General features: G+C 50.9%; 1 protein-coding gene across 4 annotated transcripts in view; it reads left to right on the top strand.

Annotated features, from left to right (window-relative positions):
- The window catches only part of Pc (pyruvate carboxylase), a 105,704-nt gene that overhangs the window by 22,805 nt on the left and 67,795 nt on the right, over window positions 1–15,104 (top strand). Inside the window, exon 1 of one of the 4 annotated variants that reach the window (XM_047516576.1) lies at window positions 7,536–7,584. The exons of the other annotated variants lie outside the window; for them this stretch is intronic. Coding sequence (XP_047372532.1) covers window positions 7,579–7,584 — 6 coding nt within the window. The 5' untranslated portion in view covers window positions 7,536–7,578. Of the gene's footprint in view, window positions 1–7,535; window positions 7,585–15,104 lie in introns of those variants that run through there. 4 annotated transcript variants of the gene reach the window in all.

The raw sequence follows: 15,104 nt of genomic DNA on the forward strand, positions 1-15,104 counted from the left end.
CTTAAAGCTCCCACCACCTTTCAATTGTGCCACGGGGCTGGGATCCAGTCCTTTAACACATAGGCCTTTGAGGGGCCATCTGGATGTAACAATAGCAGCAGGATTGGGAGTTGAGGCATAGAGTCAATCTGTTGGATTCAAGTCCTTGACTATTCAAGCACAACTAGGTAGACTAACTTGGGTGGTCAAGAATTATGTTTTTAGGGGTTGAGGGTGTAGCTCACTGATAGAACACATGCTTAGCATGGGTTCAATTTCCAGCACTCCCCTACAGGAATAGAGCATAACATATTTATAAATGTTCATAGCAGCATTATTCATAATAGCTGAAAATGGAAATAACACAGATGTTAATCAGCTGAAGGATGGACTGGGCTGGTGGTATTATGTCTGTAATCCCAGCATCTTGGGAGGCCTAGGCAGGAGGATCACAAGTTTGAGGCCAGTCCTTGCAATTTAGTGAGGCCCTAAGCAACTTAGTGAGACTCTGTCTCAAAAAATAAAAGGGGATGAAGCTCAGTGGTAAAGCACCCCAGGTTCAGCCTAAAAAACAAAACAAAAACAAAAACAGATGAATGGGATATTATTCAGCTATAAAAAGAAGTGAAGTCTTGGATGAACTGTGAAAGCTTGCTAGGAGAAGCCAGACACACAGACACGTGTAGTATGAAATTCTCTGAACTGTCCAGAACAGGCACATCCATAGGGACAGAAAGCAGGTTAGTGGTTGCCAGGGACTGGGGGAGGAGACAGTCGTAGCCACTGCCAGTGGGATAAGGTTTCTTGTGGAATGACGAAAATGTCCTGGAATTACTGTGATGGTTGCACAATGTTGCACATAGACTGAAGTTACTGAATTATCTATTTGAAAGGGTTACAATGGCAGGAAAAAAAAAGAAAACATTTAATAAAAGTAACAAGGTTCACCTCAGCATGCTATGCTTTCCCGCTTTTTGTCACTGGACCTGTGCATTTTTACTTTGTTGGAACTAGAACATGGGCATTAGAGGCTCATGTGCCATATGCTTTAATTGGTTATGTCCCCTGTCCCCGGTCATATTGATTTACCAAGATTTGTTTGGGTACTTGGTTACGTTATTGTTTGAGTCTGGAATGTACCTCAGAGGCTTATGCGTTGAAGTCCTCTTGGTCCCCAGCTGGTGGTGCTACTGGTAGGAACTAGGAGTTGAGGTCCCTGGAGGCATACCTTTGAAGGGTATGTTTCATCCCTGTACATCCTCCCTGGCCACCCTTCCTGGCCACGAGGTGAGCAGCTCTGCTCTGCCACTTTGTCTCCTCCATGATGCTCTGCCTTACCACAGCCTGTGGAAATAGAGGACTATGGAATGAAACCTTTGAAACTGTGAGCCAAGGAAACCTTTCCTCCTTTAAGTTGATTTTCTCAGGTATTTTGTCACAGTGATGAAAAGCTGACTAGCACCCTTACAAATGCAAATGAACAGCTCTTGCTAAAAAGCACATAATTTAAGGAATACTATCTTTTGAAACAACCTGGAACAATAGGTAATAATAGTTGACCTACTATTTGTCCACATTAACGAAATGGGAATTCCAGGATTTTGTATCATTGTAATGGGAAGCATTTGTGTCAGATTTCTGTTGCTGTGACAAATACCTGAGAAAGTTGGGTTAAAGGAGAAAAGGTGTATTTTGGTTCTTGTTTTGGAGGTTTCAGTTCGTGGTTGCTCGGGGCCTGTGGCAGCACAGTATCTCATGGCAGGAGTGCAGGGCAGAGGAGCAGAAAGAGAGAGAAGGGACTGGAGACCCAGCATCCCTCCAGGCACACACCCCAACGAATGGACTTCCTTCTTCCAGGCCCCACCTCCCAGCAAGGCCAGCCTGTCAGTCAAGCCTTTAGCACTGGAGCCTTTGGGGAACATTCAAGATCCAGGCCGTAACAACCTTGCTTTCCAAGTTTAATACAGTTTTAAAGAAATTCTACCTCCTACGCTATGCGGGCACTTAAGAAGTACTCTTTAAATGTATTTATTGAATTATCTATGCTTGCTATTCCCATTTCATTAATGTGGACAAATTGCAGGTTAACTATAATTGTGTATTGTTCCGGATTGTTTCAAAAGGTAATATTCCTTAAATTGTGTGCTTTTTAGTAAGAGCTGTCCATTTTACATTTGTAAGCTGTTGTGCAATTTTCTAGATAGAAAATAACTTGGACATCCTTCCTGATCACAAAGGCAATATCTGCTAACTGGGAAAAGATTCAGACACTAGGTTGCTAGACTGGGATCTTTATTTTTCAGAGGTCTCCAAATAATTCCACATCTGTTAAGGGAGAACCTGCTTCCTATTTATCTGCTGCATCATTTGTCATTATCTTCTCAGTGTCTTGAGTTTGCTTGACTTTCATCATTTTTGTGAAATGGCTTCTTAGATGCCTTCTCTGAGATGGGAGCCCAGGACACCATTGTCGTGCTGTTCAAAGATTGTGTCTATTCTGTTTGCAAACAAAGAGGAAGAAGAGTGCTTGTTATTTGTTCTGCCAAGTCCACACTTAATTCCTAACTTTTTTTGTTTTTCAGATTTTTGTCTCAAGATTTTCTGACATCACGAAGCTCTGTGTTTTTCCATGACCCATTTAAAACTCTCTTATTACATAGCTCTTTTGCAGAAAGGAAGGTATTGACTCTGGGGACTCTTCCTTCCCTTGGTTGTGGACCACAGTGGCTCCCTGGCTGCCTCTGTGCTACTGTCCTCGCCTGGCCCCTTTTCCCTGCAGGGTCACTGCTCACTGTACTTCCAGGTGGGACATGGTGGCAACGGTGTGCCACCCTCTTCCTGTGAAGTGGAAGTTACTCCTGCCTCGCTTTCTTCTTTGGAGTATTTTTCCAGGGATGAGGATGATCTCAGACCCTCTGCATCCTTATCAGAAACCCTTCTGTAGCTAACAGCAAACTGGGGGAGATGGTTCCATGGAGTCAGAGTTAAAGCCCAGGTAATAAAGTATTCTTTATAATGGGCTTTCTGGGTGATGGCGGAGCTCCTGGAGGGCTCTGGGCATCCTCCTGGATGATGAACCACTCACGCCCATGTCTCTGCAGCTGAGAGGCAGGAAGTGAAAGGACGGAGCTGAGCAAGACCAGGCGCTCCACGCTGAGCTTGGGATGCACTTCTGAGAATGGCTCCACCTTAATGGGCAGTCACTCCTGGAGCCACGGCACATGCAGCCACGTCTTCATTCCTGTCATAAGAAGAAAGCCTCTTTCCCACCCTCTCCCCTCTGATTTCCACTGAGACCGTCCAGAACCCCTCAAGTACTTCAGCAAGTCCGTTTGGGGCTAGTAGGTGCTGGGTGGGCTTTGTGCAGACAAAGGGACCCTGGCCTCCTTCACAAGCACAGGGACTTGTGGTTAGGAAGTTGATGGTCTTGTTTGCCCTGTTTGACCAAGCGAGGGGTTGGGCGGAGCCCCTGTGAGTGAGTAGGGGGCAGGCAGCTGTGTGAGCCCGCTTCAGATCACCGGGACAAAATGCCGGACGTAACCAGCTTATAAAGAGGAGAGGCTTATTTGGGCTGATGATTTTGGAGGTTTCTGTCCAGGGGTGACTGACTGCATTGCTTGTGACCCAGTACGTCATGAGGAGCATGCAACAGATGAAGCTGGGAAGCCAGGAGTGCGGGGTCCTGGGGTCCCTTATCCCTGACAAGGGCATGCCCCAGTATCCTGACTTCCATCCACTAGCCCCACCTCCTTGAGGTCTGTCTCACTACCTCTCAGTCGCTTTCTCTGTCCAGCCTGGTCAGTCTAAAATTCTGGAGTAGTCCCAGAGTGTGGGGACTGTTAGGTGCTTTTCTATCCAGTGGTCAGTTTTTCCACATTCAGAACTGAATATATGTAAAAGAATACAATAGAAAAATAATTATGGCAGCGAGAAATACTAATAGCTGCTAAGTTTGCTCTGGTCTCCAGGGTCTCTTTACACGTCATCACTACTTTGTTATAATTATCCTGAAAGTAAAAGGTGTCCCCAAGGTTCAAGTGGGGAGCTCCTTGCCGGAGGCCCAGCTCTGCCGACTCTGCCCCTGTGCTGGCACCCAGGTCCCTCCACCTTCCTGCCACTGCCCCAGGTAAGGGTTCTTGTTCCCTTTTCTGTGAACGACTCCGGGTTTTCTCTCTGTCACTTCTGTGCTTGTGCAAAGCCTGAGGCTGCCTTTCATCTTCCCACCCCCTGGCATCCGATGCAATGCCTGGGGTCCAGGAGCAGGTTCTTTGCTCAGACATCTTGGTTCTGTCTATTTTACAAAATAATCCTTAGCCTCTGTCTCCACTTTGCTGTTGTTTCCTCTCTGGAATGCTTCTTCTTAAGGCTCTCGCAGAGATAAAAAGGCGATCCTGCTCAAGAGTTGGTAGAAATGTAAAGGGGAAGGTTGTTTTTTGCAGGCAGCTGGGTTTCACAGGATTGTTTGCAAACTCCTGGCTGCTTGAGTGCAGAGGAGACCAGTGTGCACATGGGCACAGTCTCTGGGCAGTCGAGCCAAGGGCCCAGGAAGCCTTCTTGTCCTTGGCCACATTTCCATTGTCACTTACCTGTGTTTCTATCGAACAAATCAAAGTTGGATCCAGTCCCAGCTCCATTCCCTGAAGAGACCAGGGCTCTACACAGTGGAGGGAAGGAGGCGAAGGGGCGAGGATGCCTGGAGGAGGGGGTGAGGTCCTGGGGCCCATGGGAGCTGTGGCTTAGAGTGGGTTCTTTGCCTCTTCTAAGAAGCTCCAGATAGGTCCCCAGGAGACGGGTCTTCCGGGGACAGCCCCTCTATCTGGTTTTAGGCCCAGGCCTAAAATTCTCCTGTCCCCCTATGCTTGTCCCAGCCCCCTATTCTGAGATCCCAGGCTTCCTTCCAAAATTGAGTCTGTATTTGAGGCTCTCCTCCCTTTCCAGCCCTTAGGCCAGGGCCAGGGGCAGAAAAAAGAAGATGGAAACTTCTGTTGCTCAGGGGAGGCTGCTGGTATTGCCGAAAGCTCAGTCCTTGTCCCCAATTTCCAGTCCAATAACAAGGACACAGTTTTTAGAAAAAGGAAAAAGAAGATTTATTGCTTTGATAGCAAAGGAGAAACACAGGGACTCCTGTCCCGGAGACTGATTCAGCCCATCGGCAGGAACAGGGGCTGTTAAAGAGGCGACTCAAAGGCTGCATTCCACGTGTTCTCTGTTGGAGTGTAATTCTCTTACTAACTTGGGAGATGGTCAGTTCTGAGATCTTCTGGTGCCATCCCCAAAGTGTGGATTACTTCCTTCCTATGATGGGTGTGTGCTCAGGGACAGATCACTCTGCCTAGGATGGGGAAGAAAGGCGATCCTTTCTCCTGAGATTAGGGAGGAGCAGGGAGAGAGGAGAGAACGAACCATGTCCATTTTAAAAATCAGTTGCAGTGTCCGAGCAGCAAGGCTTACATTCAAAACCTAAAGTGGACCGAGTTACACCAGCAGCTGCTGAACTCTCCTGGTTGTAAGGACGCTGCGCAAGCCCGGCCCCCTCTGCAGGGATCTCTTAGGCCAGCTGGGGTTTGAATTGTAGTGCGTGGGGCCTGAGGGTCACTCTCCCTCTTCCTCCTCCTCCATCCCCTTCCTCTGTGTCCAGCAGGAGGCATGGACATTCTGGGTCACCCTCATCACTTACTCACACCTCCTCTGTCGCTGCTGATTGATTACTTCAGCCAGAACCAGCCTCACTGAGTGGTTTGTCCTCATGTTCAGTCAGCAGGCGCTTTGTGCTGGGACTGCTCACCTACATTTTCAAGGCTGTGCCTGCTGTGACCAAGATCTGTTACTTGCCATGGATGTGCCTTTGGGCGCCTGTTTTCCAAGCCCAAGTAGTCCTCTCAGGCATGCAGCGTCTCTTCCCCAAGAGCTAAGGCCTAGATGGGAATTCTGATCTCCACGGGGGGCTGCCTGGACCAGGCTCCTGACTGCCACACTCAGTCTTTTCTCAGCAGTGTCCCCTCCCTTGCTGTCTGTTTGGTATTCCTGGCACAGACCCTCCCACTTGGTCCATTCGCTGCCTCTGGCCTGGAGCCCACTCCACTGTTGTCACTGCTCTGTCCCCATCAGCCAATGGCTTCCCATTCCTGCCCAGCTTGCCACCCTGGGCCCCACAGAGCCCTCTTTGGGGTACCCGTGAAGGGATGATTTGCAAATAGAAAAACATTTTCTCTATTGGTTGTACCTTCTGAGACTGACCAGGTGGCTGTGGCAGGCCACTTTGGCCCATGGTGCCAGGATGGTGCAGGCTTTTTTTCAGGGACCCTCCTGACGCTGTTATTTATACAGGTGCAGGAGGTGGCGGGGCTTGGTCTCGCTGCTCCTTCTGGGAAGAAGAGCTCTTCCTCCCAGTGAGAGGCTCCTGGTGCTGCTGGCCACTCCTGGGCTGCTCTGCTTGGCCAGGCTCTGCTCTGAGGCCAGGGTGGAGGAGGGCATCTGGAGGTGCCCTGATCTGGGGATGGGGGAGAAGTCTTTTGTTTATTCTTCTGCCTCTCATCTTCACATCACACCCCAAAAAGAGCAGTTAGAATCAGAGTTGGTCAGAGTGGGGTTTACCTTCCCAGGTGGAGGGAAGAATGCTAATTCCTTCTAATTGACAGAATTCTTTGGAGGACAAAAGAGCATTCCACTCTTCCATTCAGTTCCTTCCACCCCCAGAGAGCCCACAGGCTGCTGAGTGGACTTGGGCATTCCACTCAAAACTGGGGTAAGAAGATGTGCTTACCTAGCAGAGAGCTGACCACCTGCAGCTCGTCCCTTTTGTGGACCATCTCAGACCCCAGGCAGCTCTGGGAGGACCCTCCATGCAGTCCACCCTGGGCTGAGAGTGCTGCTATCCTGGAAGGTCAAGGCTGGCCAGAGGTGCCTCTTGCTTCAGGTCTCCAAGTGTAGGCCAATCAAAGCTCTGCCTCAGTGGGCAGAGTGCCAACAGTTTTCTAGAGCTTTCCCTCTTGTCAGTAACTCTTGTGTCTAGCGGGCCAGTAGCCATGTGTTGATGTAGGTATTTGACGTTCTGAAGCTGAAATCCAGCTTGGGAAGACACCAGAAAAACCGGAGGCGATGTACAAGCCTCTGACACGTTGGCCTCGGAAACAGGGTCAGTGTGCCTAGGCCTGCTTCCCGTTCCTCCTGGAGCTTAGTCCTGGAATTGCAGACTTGACCTCTTTTCTTGACCTATCAACTCTCAGTACCCTTGACCTCCTTTGTCCCACATAGGAAAAGGGGGGGTCGTCTCTGTAGACATACCAATTTGCAGAGGACCTGTGGGTAAGCAGTCTGCTGCATGCATTCCTGAGGGAGGACAGGGTCTTTGGTTATAGATGATGGCCAGGGGTCAGAAAGGACCAGGGACAGGATCCAGGTATTTTGTCACTAGATTTTGTGTACTGCCTGAGATGCCATATTTTCATCCTCTTAGGCTTTATTGGTCCCATAACTATTTACCCAGTTGGACTTGACAGGAGAGCGGGGAGGAGATCGGCCCCTGTGCAAAGGTCATTTGCTCTTGCCAAGCCACGCCAGTGGTAGGGTGAGTTGCAGCAGAATCAATGACTCAGAGAAATGCAGGTTGGTGTGCTTATTTTGGGGGGCTGAGGAAGAGGAAGGTCAAAGCAGAGGGGGTGGAGGGTGTGAAGAGCATTGAGGGAGAGACGGTGCTGGGAGTACTTAGCTCTAAATGCTGAAAGATGTGAGCATAGGCGGCACCTGGAAGGGTTGAGAAAGAGGAAGGGAGACACCAAGTCTGGGCGCTCAGAGGCCTGGAGCCAGACTTCCCCTGCCAGCTTGTGCTTGTGTGGGCTAGAATTTCTGTCTTTACCCGCTCTGTTCCTTAGCACGGGACTTTGGGATGTGCCGTGGGAGCCTTGAGCCTGGCCTGCTGCCTTCTGAGGATGCTCCCTACTGGGCCTGCTGAGGCCCCTGGCCCCTCTCCCAGTGGTCTCCCATGAGGAGGGTGGGCAGCCCTCATGGAACGGAGCCCTTGTCTCTGTGTGGTCACTGCGCATGGAGTGGTCTGCAGCTGGCCTGCAGCTTCAGGCCCTGCTGTGTAGCCGAGGGAGGGCCTTTGCTGTAGGCCACTGCCAGGCCCCCTGCTACCTAGTGGAGACACAGCAGGGAAGAGAAGGCCCACTGATCTCTTGTCATCAGAGGAGATGGGAGAGGCCAGATCCTGGTCAGCTGCAGCTGTGATCAGTGCTGGGAGGAGGCAGTGGGTAACGAGAGGGCCTTGGCCCCACGGGAGCCTGGGGAGTCTCCCCCCACTGTGGTTATCTGCCTCCTGCAGTGGCAGTGGCTGGGCGTGGGTCTTGGCAGAGCACAGCAACCTTAGGCACATTTCAGACTCACTGGCCTCCGTGGAGTGGAGTGGGGTGGGGGTGGAAGGAGCCCATGGCAGCCTCCTGTCCTCCAGATGGGGTCTGTTGCTGGCATTCTACCTGCTGAGCCCCTTCCCATTGGCACCACCCAGGACCCTGCATGGCACTTCCTTTAGCCAGCCTAGGTGGTGTCCTTGGAGCTGATGGCAGAATGTCCCGGGGCAGGGCCTGTTTGAAGGTGAGTTCACTGCTTCTGTGGCGCAGCGGGTTGTCAGTGTGTAGGCCACCTGGCTTGCCCTTGCCTCCGCTCGTGAGCGTTTCTGCAGGCCTGGCCCCTTCCTTCCCTCCTGGCCAAGTCTCTCTGTGCTGTTCCCCTGGCTTCTCACCGAGAGACTGGCTGGGTTCAGGCGTGAAACTCACACCACCCAGTAGGAGCTCAGTGGGCAGAAACTGCAGGGGAGGAGCCACCAAGGCCTGGTGACCCATGGAAGACTCGGGATTCCCTGAGATTTGGGTTACCCAGCTGGTTTGAAAACCCCAAAGTGTGGAAGCAGGAAGGATGGAGCCTCGAGTTCTAGCCCCCGTTCTTGAGGGCAATCCGCTTAACCCTTCAACCTGTGACTGTGGCTGTGTTCTCATGGCCAGGGACACCCTTAGGCCTGGCATGAGTAGCCCCGGCCCGGCTGTAGCTTAGGGCCAAAAGTCCCCCTCCAGTGCTTGGGGTACTCTGATTCCTGTATTTGGTGTAGGGAACGACAGATGTCCCATGGGGTTACCTGGGGCCCATGGGCCAGCCAGTCCCAGTGACAGCTGTCCTATTTCAGTGGGGTCCTGTGAGATGGGCCAGCAGAATCAAGCTGGCAAGCTCATTTTGAGTGATTCAAGTTTTTTGTATTAAAGGATCCCCCCCAAATTTTTTCCTGGGGCTCTGTAGACTCTGGGGGCTCCCTGCCTGGGGCTACCCATTGAGCCCTCCACACTGCTAACAGCTCTGGGCCTGGATCAGAAAGGAGGATAAGGGCCTATTGTTTGTCCCTGGGGCCTGAATGGCACTTTGTTCGCTCTTTGGTTCCACTGGCCAAGCGGCTGTGCGTGGCTGCTGTTGTAACAGCCTCCTCTCCGATGAGAAATCCGTTCCCACCAGACCTCGCATTGTTTATTGAATATTCTGGGCAGACAGGACTGAGCCAACGAGGGGCCTTGTGCTGGTTGCTGCCCAGTGGGGGCTCATGACTGTGGCATGTGGAGAAGGGGTCTTCCTGACCCAGCAGCCTTAGCTGTGAGGGAGGATGGTGGGGGCACCCCTTTGTCAACATTGAACTCGGGGGCTGGATGGCAGGAATGTGCGCCAACTCCGTATCTGCAGGCAGGGCGTGTGGTGGGCCTGGCGGGCAGACCGGGGCTGGGGGCAGCTGGGCAGAGGCAGGAGATGGTGGGCTGGGCCACTCTCTCCCTGCCTGCCCTCCTCCCGGCTGCACACGGTCGCCCAGGCCTTCTCCAGGGTGGAAGCGGGAAAACCACCTGAGAGCTGGAGATGGCTGTCGGGTGCTAAGGTCCACGGAGGGGCAAGGCGGTGTGGACAGGGCACTGTCAGGTTGGGAAACTGCCCCTTCCAGCACCGGCTCAGGCCACCCATGCGCCTCTAGCTCAGAGTCCGCTCTGCAGAGCCGGGTTCTTGAGGCGTGCGCCCCAGGCCCTGCAGGCCCTGCAGCCCCTTCCGGGGGAGTCTGAGTCAAGACGATCTTCCTCGCAGAACTGAGTGCTCCTTCTCTTTTGCTGTCTTGGCACTGGCACTGATGGGACAAAAGCGGTGGTGACAGAACGGCGGGTGCCTTTACGGGAATCAGGGCAGTGGCACTGGCTGCCGGTGGCCTGGCGCCCTTCTCCTCCACTCATTTCATGACTGCCGTAACGAAGCAGTGGAACTATTTATCAACTCGCTTTACTAGGGTCCTCGCTCCGCGTGTTCTGTGGGATGAAACAGGAAGTGAACATTCCACTGACCCATTCACTGGGCTGGGAAAAGCCCCTGTGGGGTTGTGTGAGTTGCACACTGAACTGGCTGGGTTTTCAGGGATCACCTTTAATATATTTTTTTTTTTTAGTTGTTGATGGACCCTTATTTTATTCATTTATTTATTTGCAGTGCTGAGAATGGAACCCAGTGCCTCACACATGCTAGGCAAGCACTCTACCACTGAGCCACGACCCCAGCCAGGCTCACAGATTTTACAGCTGACAGGGAACAGCTGTTACTCAGCCCTGGGTATCTCATGGCCTTTTTCTTGAAGATGAATGTTATGAGCCATTGCTTCGAAGAAAACAGCTAACAATACTGTGGCCGGTGGCAAGGCAGAGCTTCCAAGCTGCTTAGAACTTGGGAACTTGCACCTGTTGTCCTGAGCTGGACAGCCTCCTGGCACTTCAGGCTTCTCTGATGATGTGGGTGGTGATGTCACCCAGGTGATATTTTGGTACTGTGTTACATAATGTATTAGCACCTCCAAGATCAGCCAGATCAGCGAGCCCTATTGTTCTGGAGGACCCACACCTCAGGTTATGAAATCGTGCTGGAAACAAGGCCCATTTACAACTCCAGAAAGGCCAGTGGGTTTTAATGTCACAGCAGGAAAAGTTCAAGGGTTCCAGATTCCATGGCACAATGAGCTCCTTGCTATTTGTTGAGTTTGGGGCAGCACTGAAGAGCAGTGGCCATGTCGTCTAAAGAGGTTATGAACTACTCCTCCCTCTCTCAAGTACATGCCTGGGCAGGTCCAGATTTTATTCATAAACAATATTACATCATGATAGAGTGAATGCAGAAATACAAATATGAGTGAATTTTCTTCCCCTCCTGTGGCCCTGGGGATGGAACCCAGGGCCCCATGCATGCACAGCAAGTGCTCTGCCACTGAGCCACTGTTGCTATTTTTAAATAAATGAATATGAAGGAGGGCACTGCATCCCAGAATACCCAGCTCTGTGCTCCTCTGTCTGTGGAGACCTCCCTGTCTACCAGAAGACCCCCTGAGGTCATGGGGCAAAGAGACTTCTTTGATGGTTAAAAAGCAAAACTAAAACCCTTTTATTTCTACAAGGATTCCAACTTTTCAGTAAGCTGAAGCATGTATTACTTTTAAAAATATATTTTATAACAGCTTCATTGAGATGCAATTCATATACTATAAATTGAAATTCATGTGCTATAATTAAAATGGAGTCTCACTATGTTGTCCAGACCGGTCTCCAACTCCTGGGCTCAAGCGGTACCCTGGCCTCAACCTCCTGAGTAGCTGGCAGCTCAGGCAGGCACCATCACACCTGCCTAAAATCCACTCTTTTAAAAACATATAATTCATTCAGATGCAGTGGCCACACCTGCCTTCCTAGCAACCTGGACAGCTGAGGCAGGAGGATGGCAAGTTCCAGGTCAGCCTCAGCAACTTAGTGAGACCCTGTCTCAAAATAAAAAGAATTGTAGCTCAGTGGTAGAATGGCCCAGGTTCAATCCCTAGCACCACCACCCCTTTAGAAAGCATCCAATTCGGTGGTTTTTAGCATATTCACAATATTGTCTAATCATCTTCACCATCTAATTCTAGAACATTCTTTTCACCGCCCAAAGGAAACCCCGTGCCTATCAGCAACCACTCCTTATTTCCCCTTTTCCCCAGTCTCTGGCAACCACTAATCAGTTGTCTCTGGATTTGCCTGTTCTAGACTTTTCATAGAAATGAAATCACACAACATGTGGCCTTTCATGTCCATCTTCTTTCACAGAGGATGTTTTCAAGGTTCAGCTGCTTTTGAAGCAAGTGATGGTACTTCATTTTTAACACTGAATAATACTCCATTGAATGGATATACCCCATTCCGTTAATCCATTCATCAGTTAATGGACATTTAGTTTGTCTCCACTTTTTGTCTATTATGAACATTCGTGTACAAGTTTTGGGTGGACATATGTGTTCAGCTACCTTGTGTACATACATCTTGGAACACAATTGCTGGATCATTTGGTAACTGTTTAGTTGTTTGGGGAACTGCTGGACTCTTTCCAAAGTGGCTGCCTTCTGTATTCCCACCTGCAGTGTTTGAGGCCCCAGCTTCTCCAGTGCTCATCAGCACTTACTGTCTCCCGTTTTTATTATTACAGACTGGGGGTGAAAAGAGGAATCTCACTGTGGCTTGATTGATGTCTCCCTTCTGGCTAATGGTGTTGAGCGTCTTTTCCTGTGCTTATTGCCTCTGGCACATCTTTTTTTCTTTTATTTAAATTTTAATTATTTTATTTTATTTTTACAGACTGCATTTTGATTCACTGTACACAAATGGGGTACAACTTTTGGTTTCTATGGTTGTGCACAGTGCAGATTCACACCATTTGTGTAATCATGCATGGACAGAGGGTAATGATGTTTGTCTCAGTCCGCTGTCTTTCCTTCCCCATCCCCTCCCACCCCGTTTCCCAAAGTGCCTCCATTCTTCTCTTGTCCCGGCTGCCACCCCCAGCACATCTTCTTCAAAGGAATATCTACCAAGATTCTTTGTCTATTTTTAAATTGGGTTGTTTTGGTGCGTGTTAGATTTTCTGCTAAGACTGAAAACAGCAGCGTGGACCAACCACGTTCCTCTCACGAGCAGGACCTGGGCTGTTGCCCTCCTTCCCAGCTTGCCCCTGGCGCCCCAGCCATGCCAACACGATGTGGTTTGTGACCATGCAATGCCTTCAACAGGGCCCTGCCACACTGCTGGCTCCCTCCCTCTTCCCTGCCTGCAGTTCACCGTGGGTCACCTCCTCGCCTCCGGGTCTCGTCTCTGCCCCGTCCCCAGCCTGGTCCGCGGCTTGCCTCCGGCCCCTGCCCTCTCTGTTCTGTCTCTGGTAACAGCAGCCCTGACCTTGGTTTACAAGTCTGGAGCTTTCCCTGACGGCGAGCTCCTAGAGGGCAGCCACCAGACATGCCTTGGGCAGCTGTGGGCCCCGTGCTGAGCGGCCCGGGCAGGCTGTGCTGGACTGAACACAACACGTGGCCACAATGGTACTTTTGACCTGACGCAGTAAAGCCCAGAAATGCGCACTTCATTGTGGTCACGATTGCGAACCGCCGGTTTCTACTTCTAAGTGCCTCCTATTCTTGGCATCAGAGGGAGCTTCCTCCTGAGGGGCGGGCGGAGCCGAGCAAGCCCTGGTCCAGCTCTCCAAAGGTTCTTCTGCGTGGTCTGTGTGTACTAGGAATGAGGTGTGGGCAGAGGTGGCGAGGCCCAGGACGTGTCCTGTAAGGAGCAGCACCAGTGCCACTGGCCATTGTCTCCGGTACCCTCTGGCACTAGGCAGGCCCAAGCAAACACCTGAATCCTCTCAAAAGGACCTCTTTCAGGATGGAGGCTTTGCTGTGCTTCCCAGCACTACATCAGGATTCTGTACCAGGTGCTATGGGGACATCGCAGCACCCTGGGCTGCTGGGGTACCCGGGAGAAGGCTAGGGGAGGGGGTGGTTGTGGCCAGCAAGCCACTAACCCCGACTAACCACCAGGCTTTCCCCATTCCTGGCTCTCCTTCGCTGAGCTCTTCAGTGTCAGGAGATTATCCAAAGTTGTTAGAAACAGAATGTTAGGAGGTGTTTTTCCTTCCTGTCTGCCTACTCCTCTCATGAGGAAGGTCCTATTTTTTTTTTTTTTTTTTTTTTTTTGGTATTGGGAATCAAAACCAGGGTCACTTTACCACAGAGTCACATCCACAGCCCTTTTATTTTTTGAGACAAGGTCTTGCTAAGTTGCCGAGGGCCTCCCTAATTGTCGAGGCTGGCCTCAAACTTGAGATCTTCCTGCCTCACTCTCCTGAGTAGTTGGGATTACAGGCATGTACCACTATGCCTGGCAGAAAGGTCTTACTTTTGTGAAAAAACGGGGCACAGTTGGAAGTAGAAACTGGCTGTTTGTAATCATATCCATTGGCTCCTAATGAGTAGCTCTGGAAGGAATATGCTATGAGCCCCCAGTTTTAAAATGGGAAAATTGCTGGGAATGATGGCACATGCCTGTAATCCCAGCAGCTCAGGAGGCTGAGGCAGGAGGATCTCGAGTTCAAAGCCAACCTCAGCAAAAATGAGGTTTTAAGTAACTCAGTGAGACCCTGTCTATAAATGAAGTACAAAGAAGGGCTGGGGCTGGGGCTCAGTGGTTGAGTGCCCCTGAGTTCAATCCCCAGTACCACCACCCCCACCAAAAAAAGGGAAAATTGAGATATGGTGGGCGCAATGACTTGCCCCAGGCCATACCCAGCGGCAGAGTTAAGATCCCAGCCTAGGGGCTGGTGTTGCGGCTCAGTGGTAGAGTGCTCACCTAGCGTGTGTGAGGCACCGAGTCTGATTCTCAGCACTGCATGCAAATAAATAAATAAATACATACATAAACAGAGGTCCATCAACAACTAAAATATATATGTATATTAGAAAAAGATCCAGGCCAGGTCTGCGTAACTGATGCCATGTTCTCTTCTCTGTGCTGGTTGCTCCTCTGTGAGAACCACAGCCAGTTCTGGGACCCAGTGTGGCTGTCACATTCGGAGCATCCTGGAGCATCCTGGGAAAGGGATGCTCTTTCACCCCTCTTCCACGGTTTGGGTTAGCTCCCAACCCGGGGAGACTTACCCCAGAGCTGGTACTTTTCCCAAGGAGCTAGGAATCCTTGGTGGACATGACCTTGAGGTTCTGAAGGCCCTTGTCTGGGGTCCCACCTCTCCCTTCTGGAGCCGGCAAGGGCCCATCCTGTCTT

The sequence above is a fragment of the Sciurus carolinensis genome, chromosome 11, assembly GCF_902686445.1.
Source record: "Sciurus carolinensis chromosome 11, mSciCar1.2, whole genome shotgun sequence".
NCBI classification, from domain to species: Eukaryota; Metazoa; Chordata; class Mammalia; order Rodentia; family Sciuridae; genus Sciurus; species Sciurus carolinensis.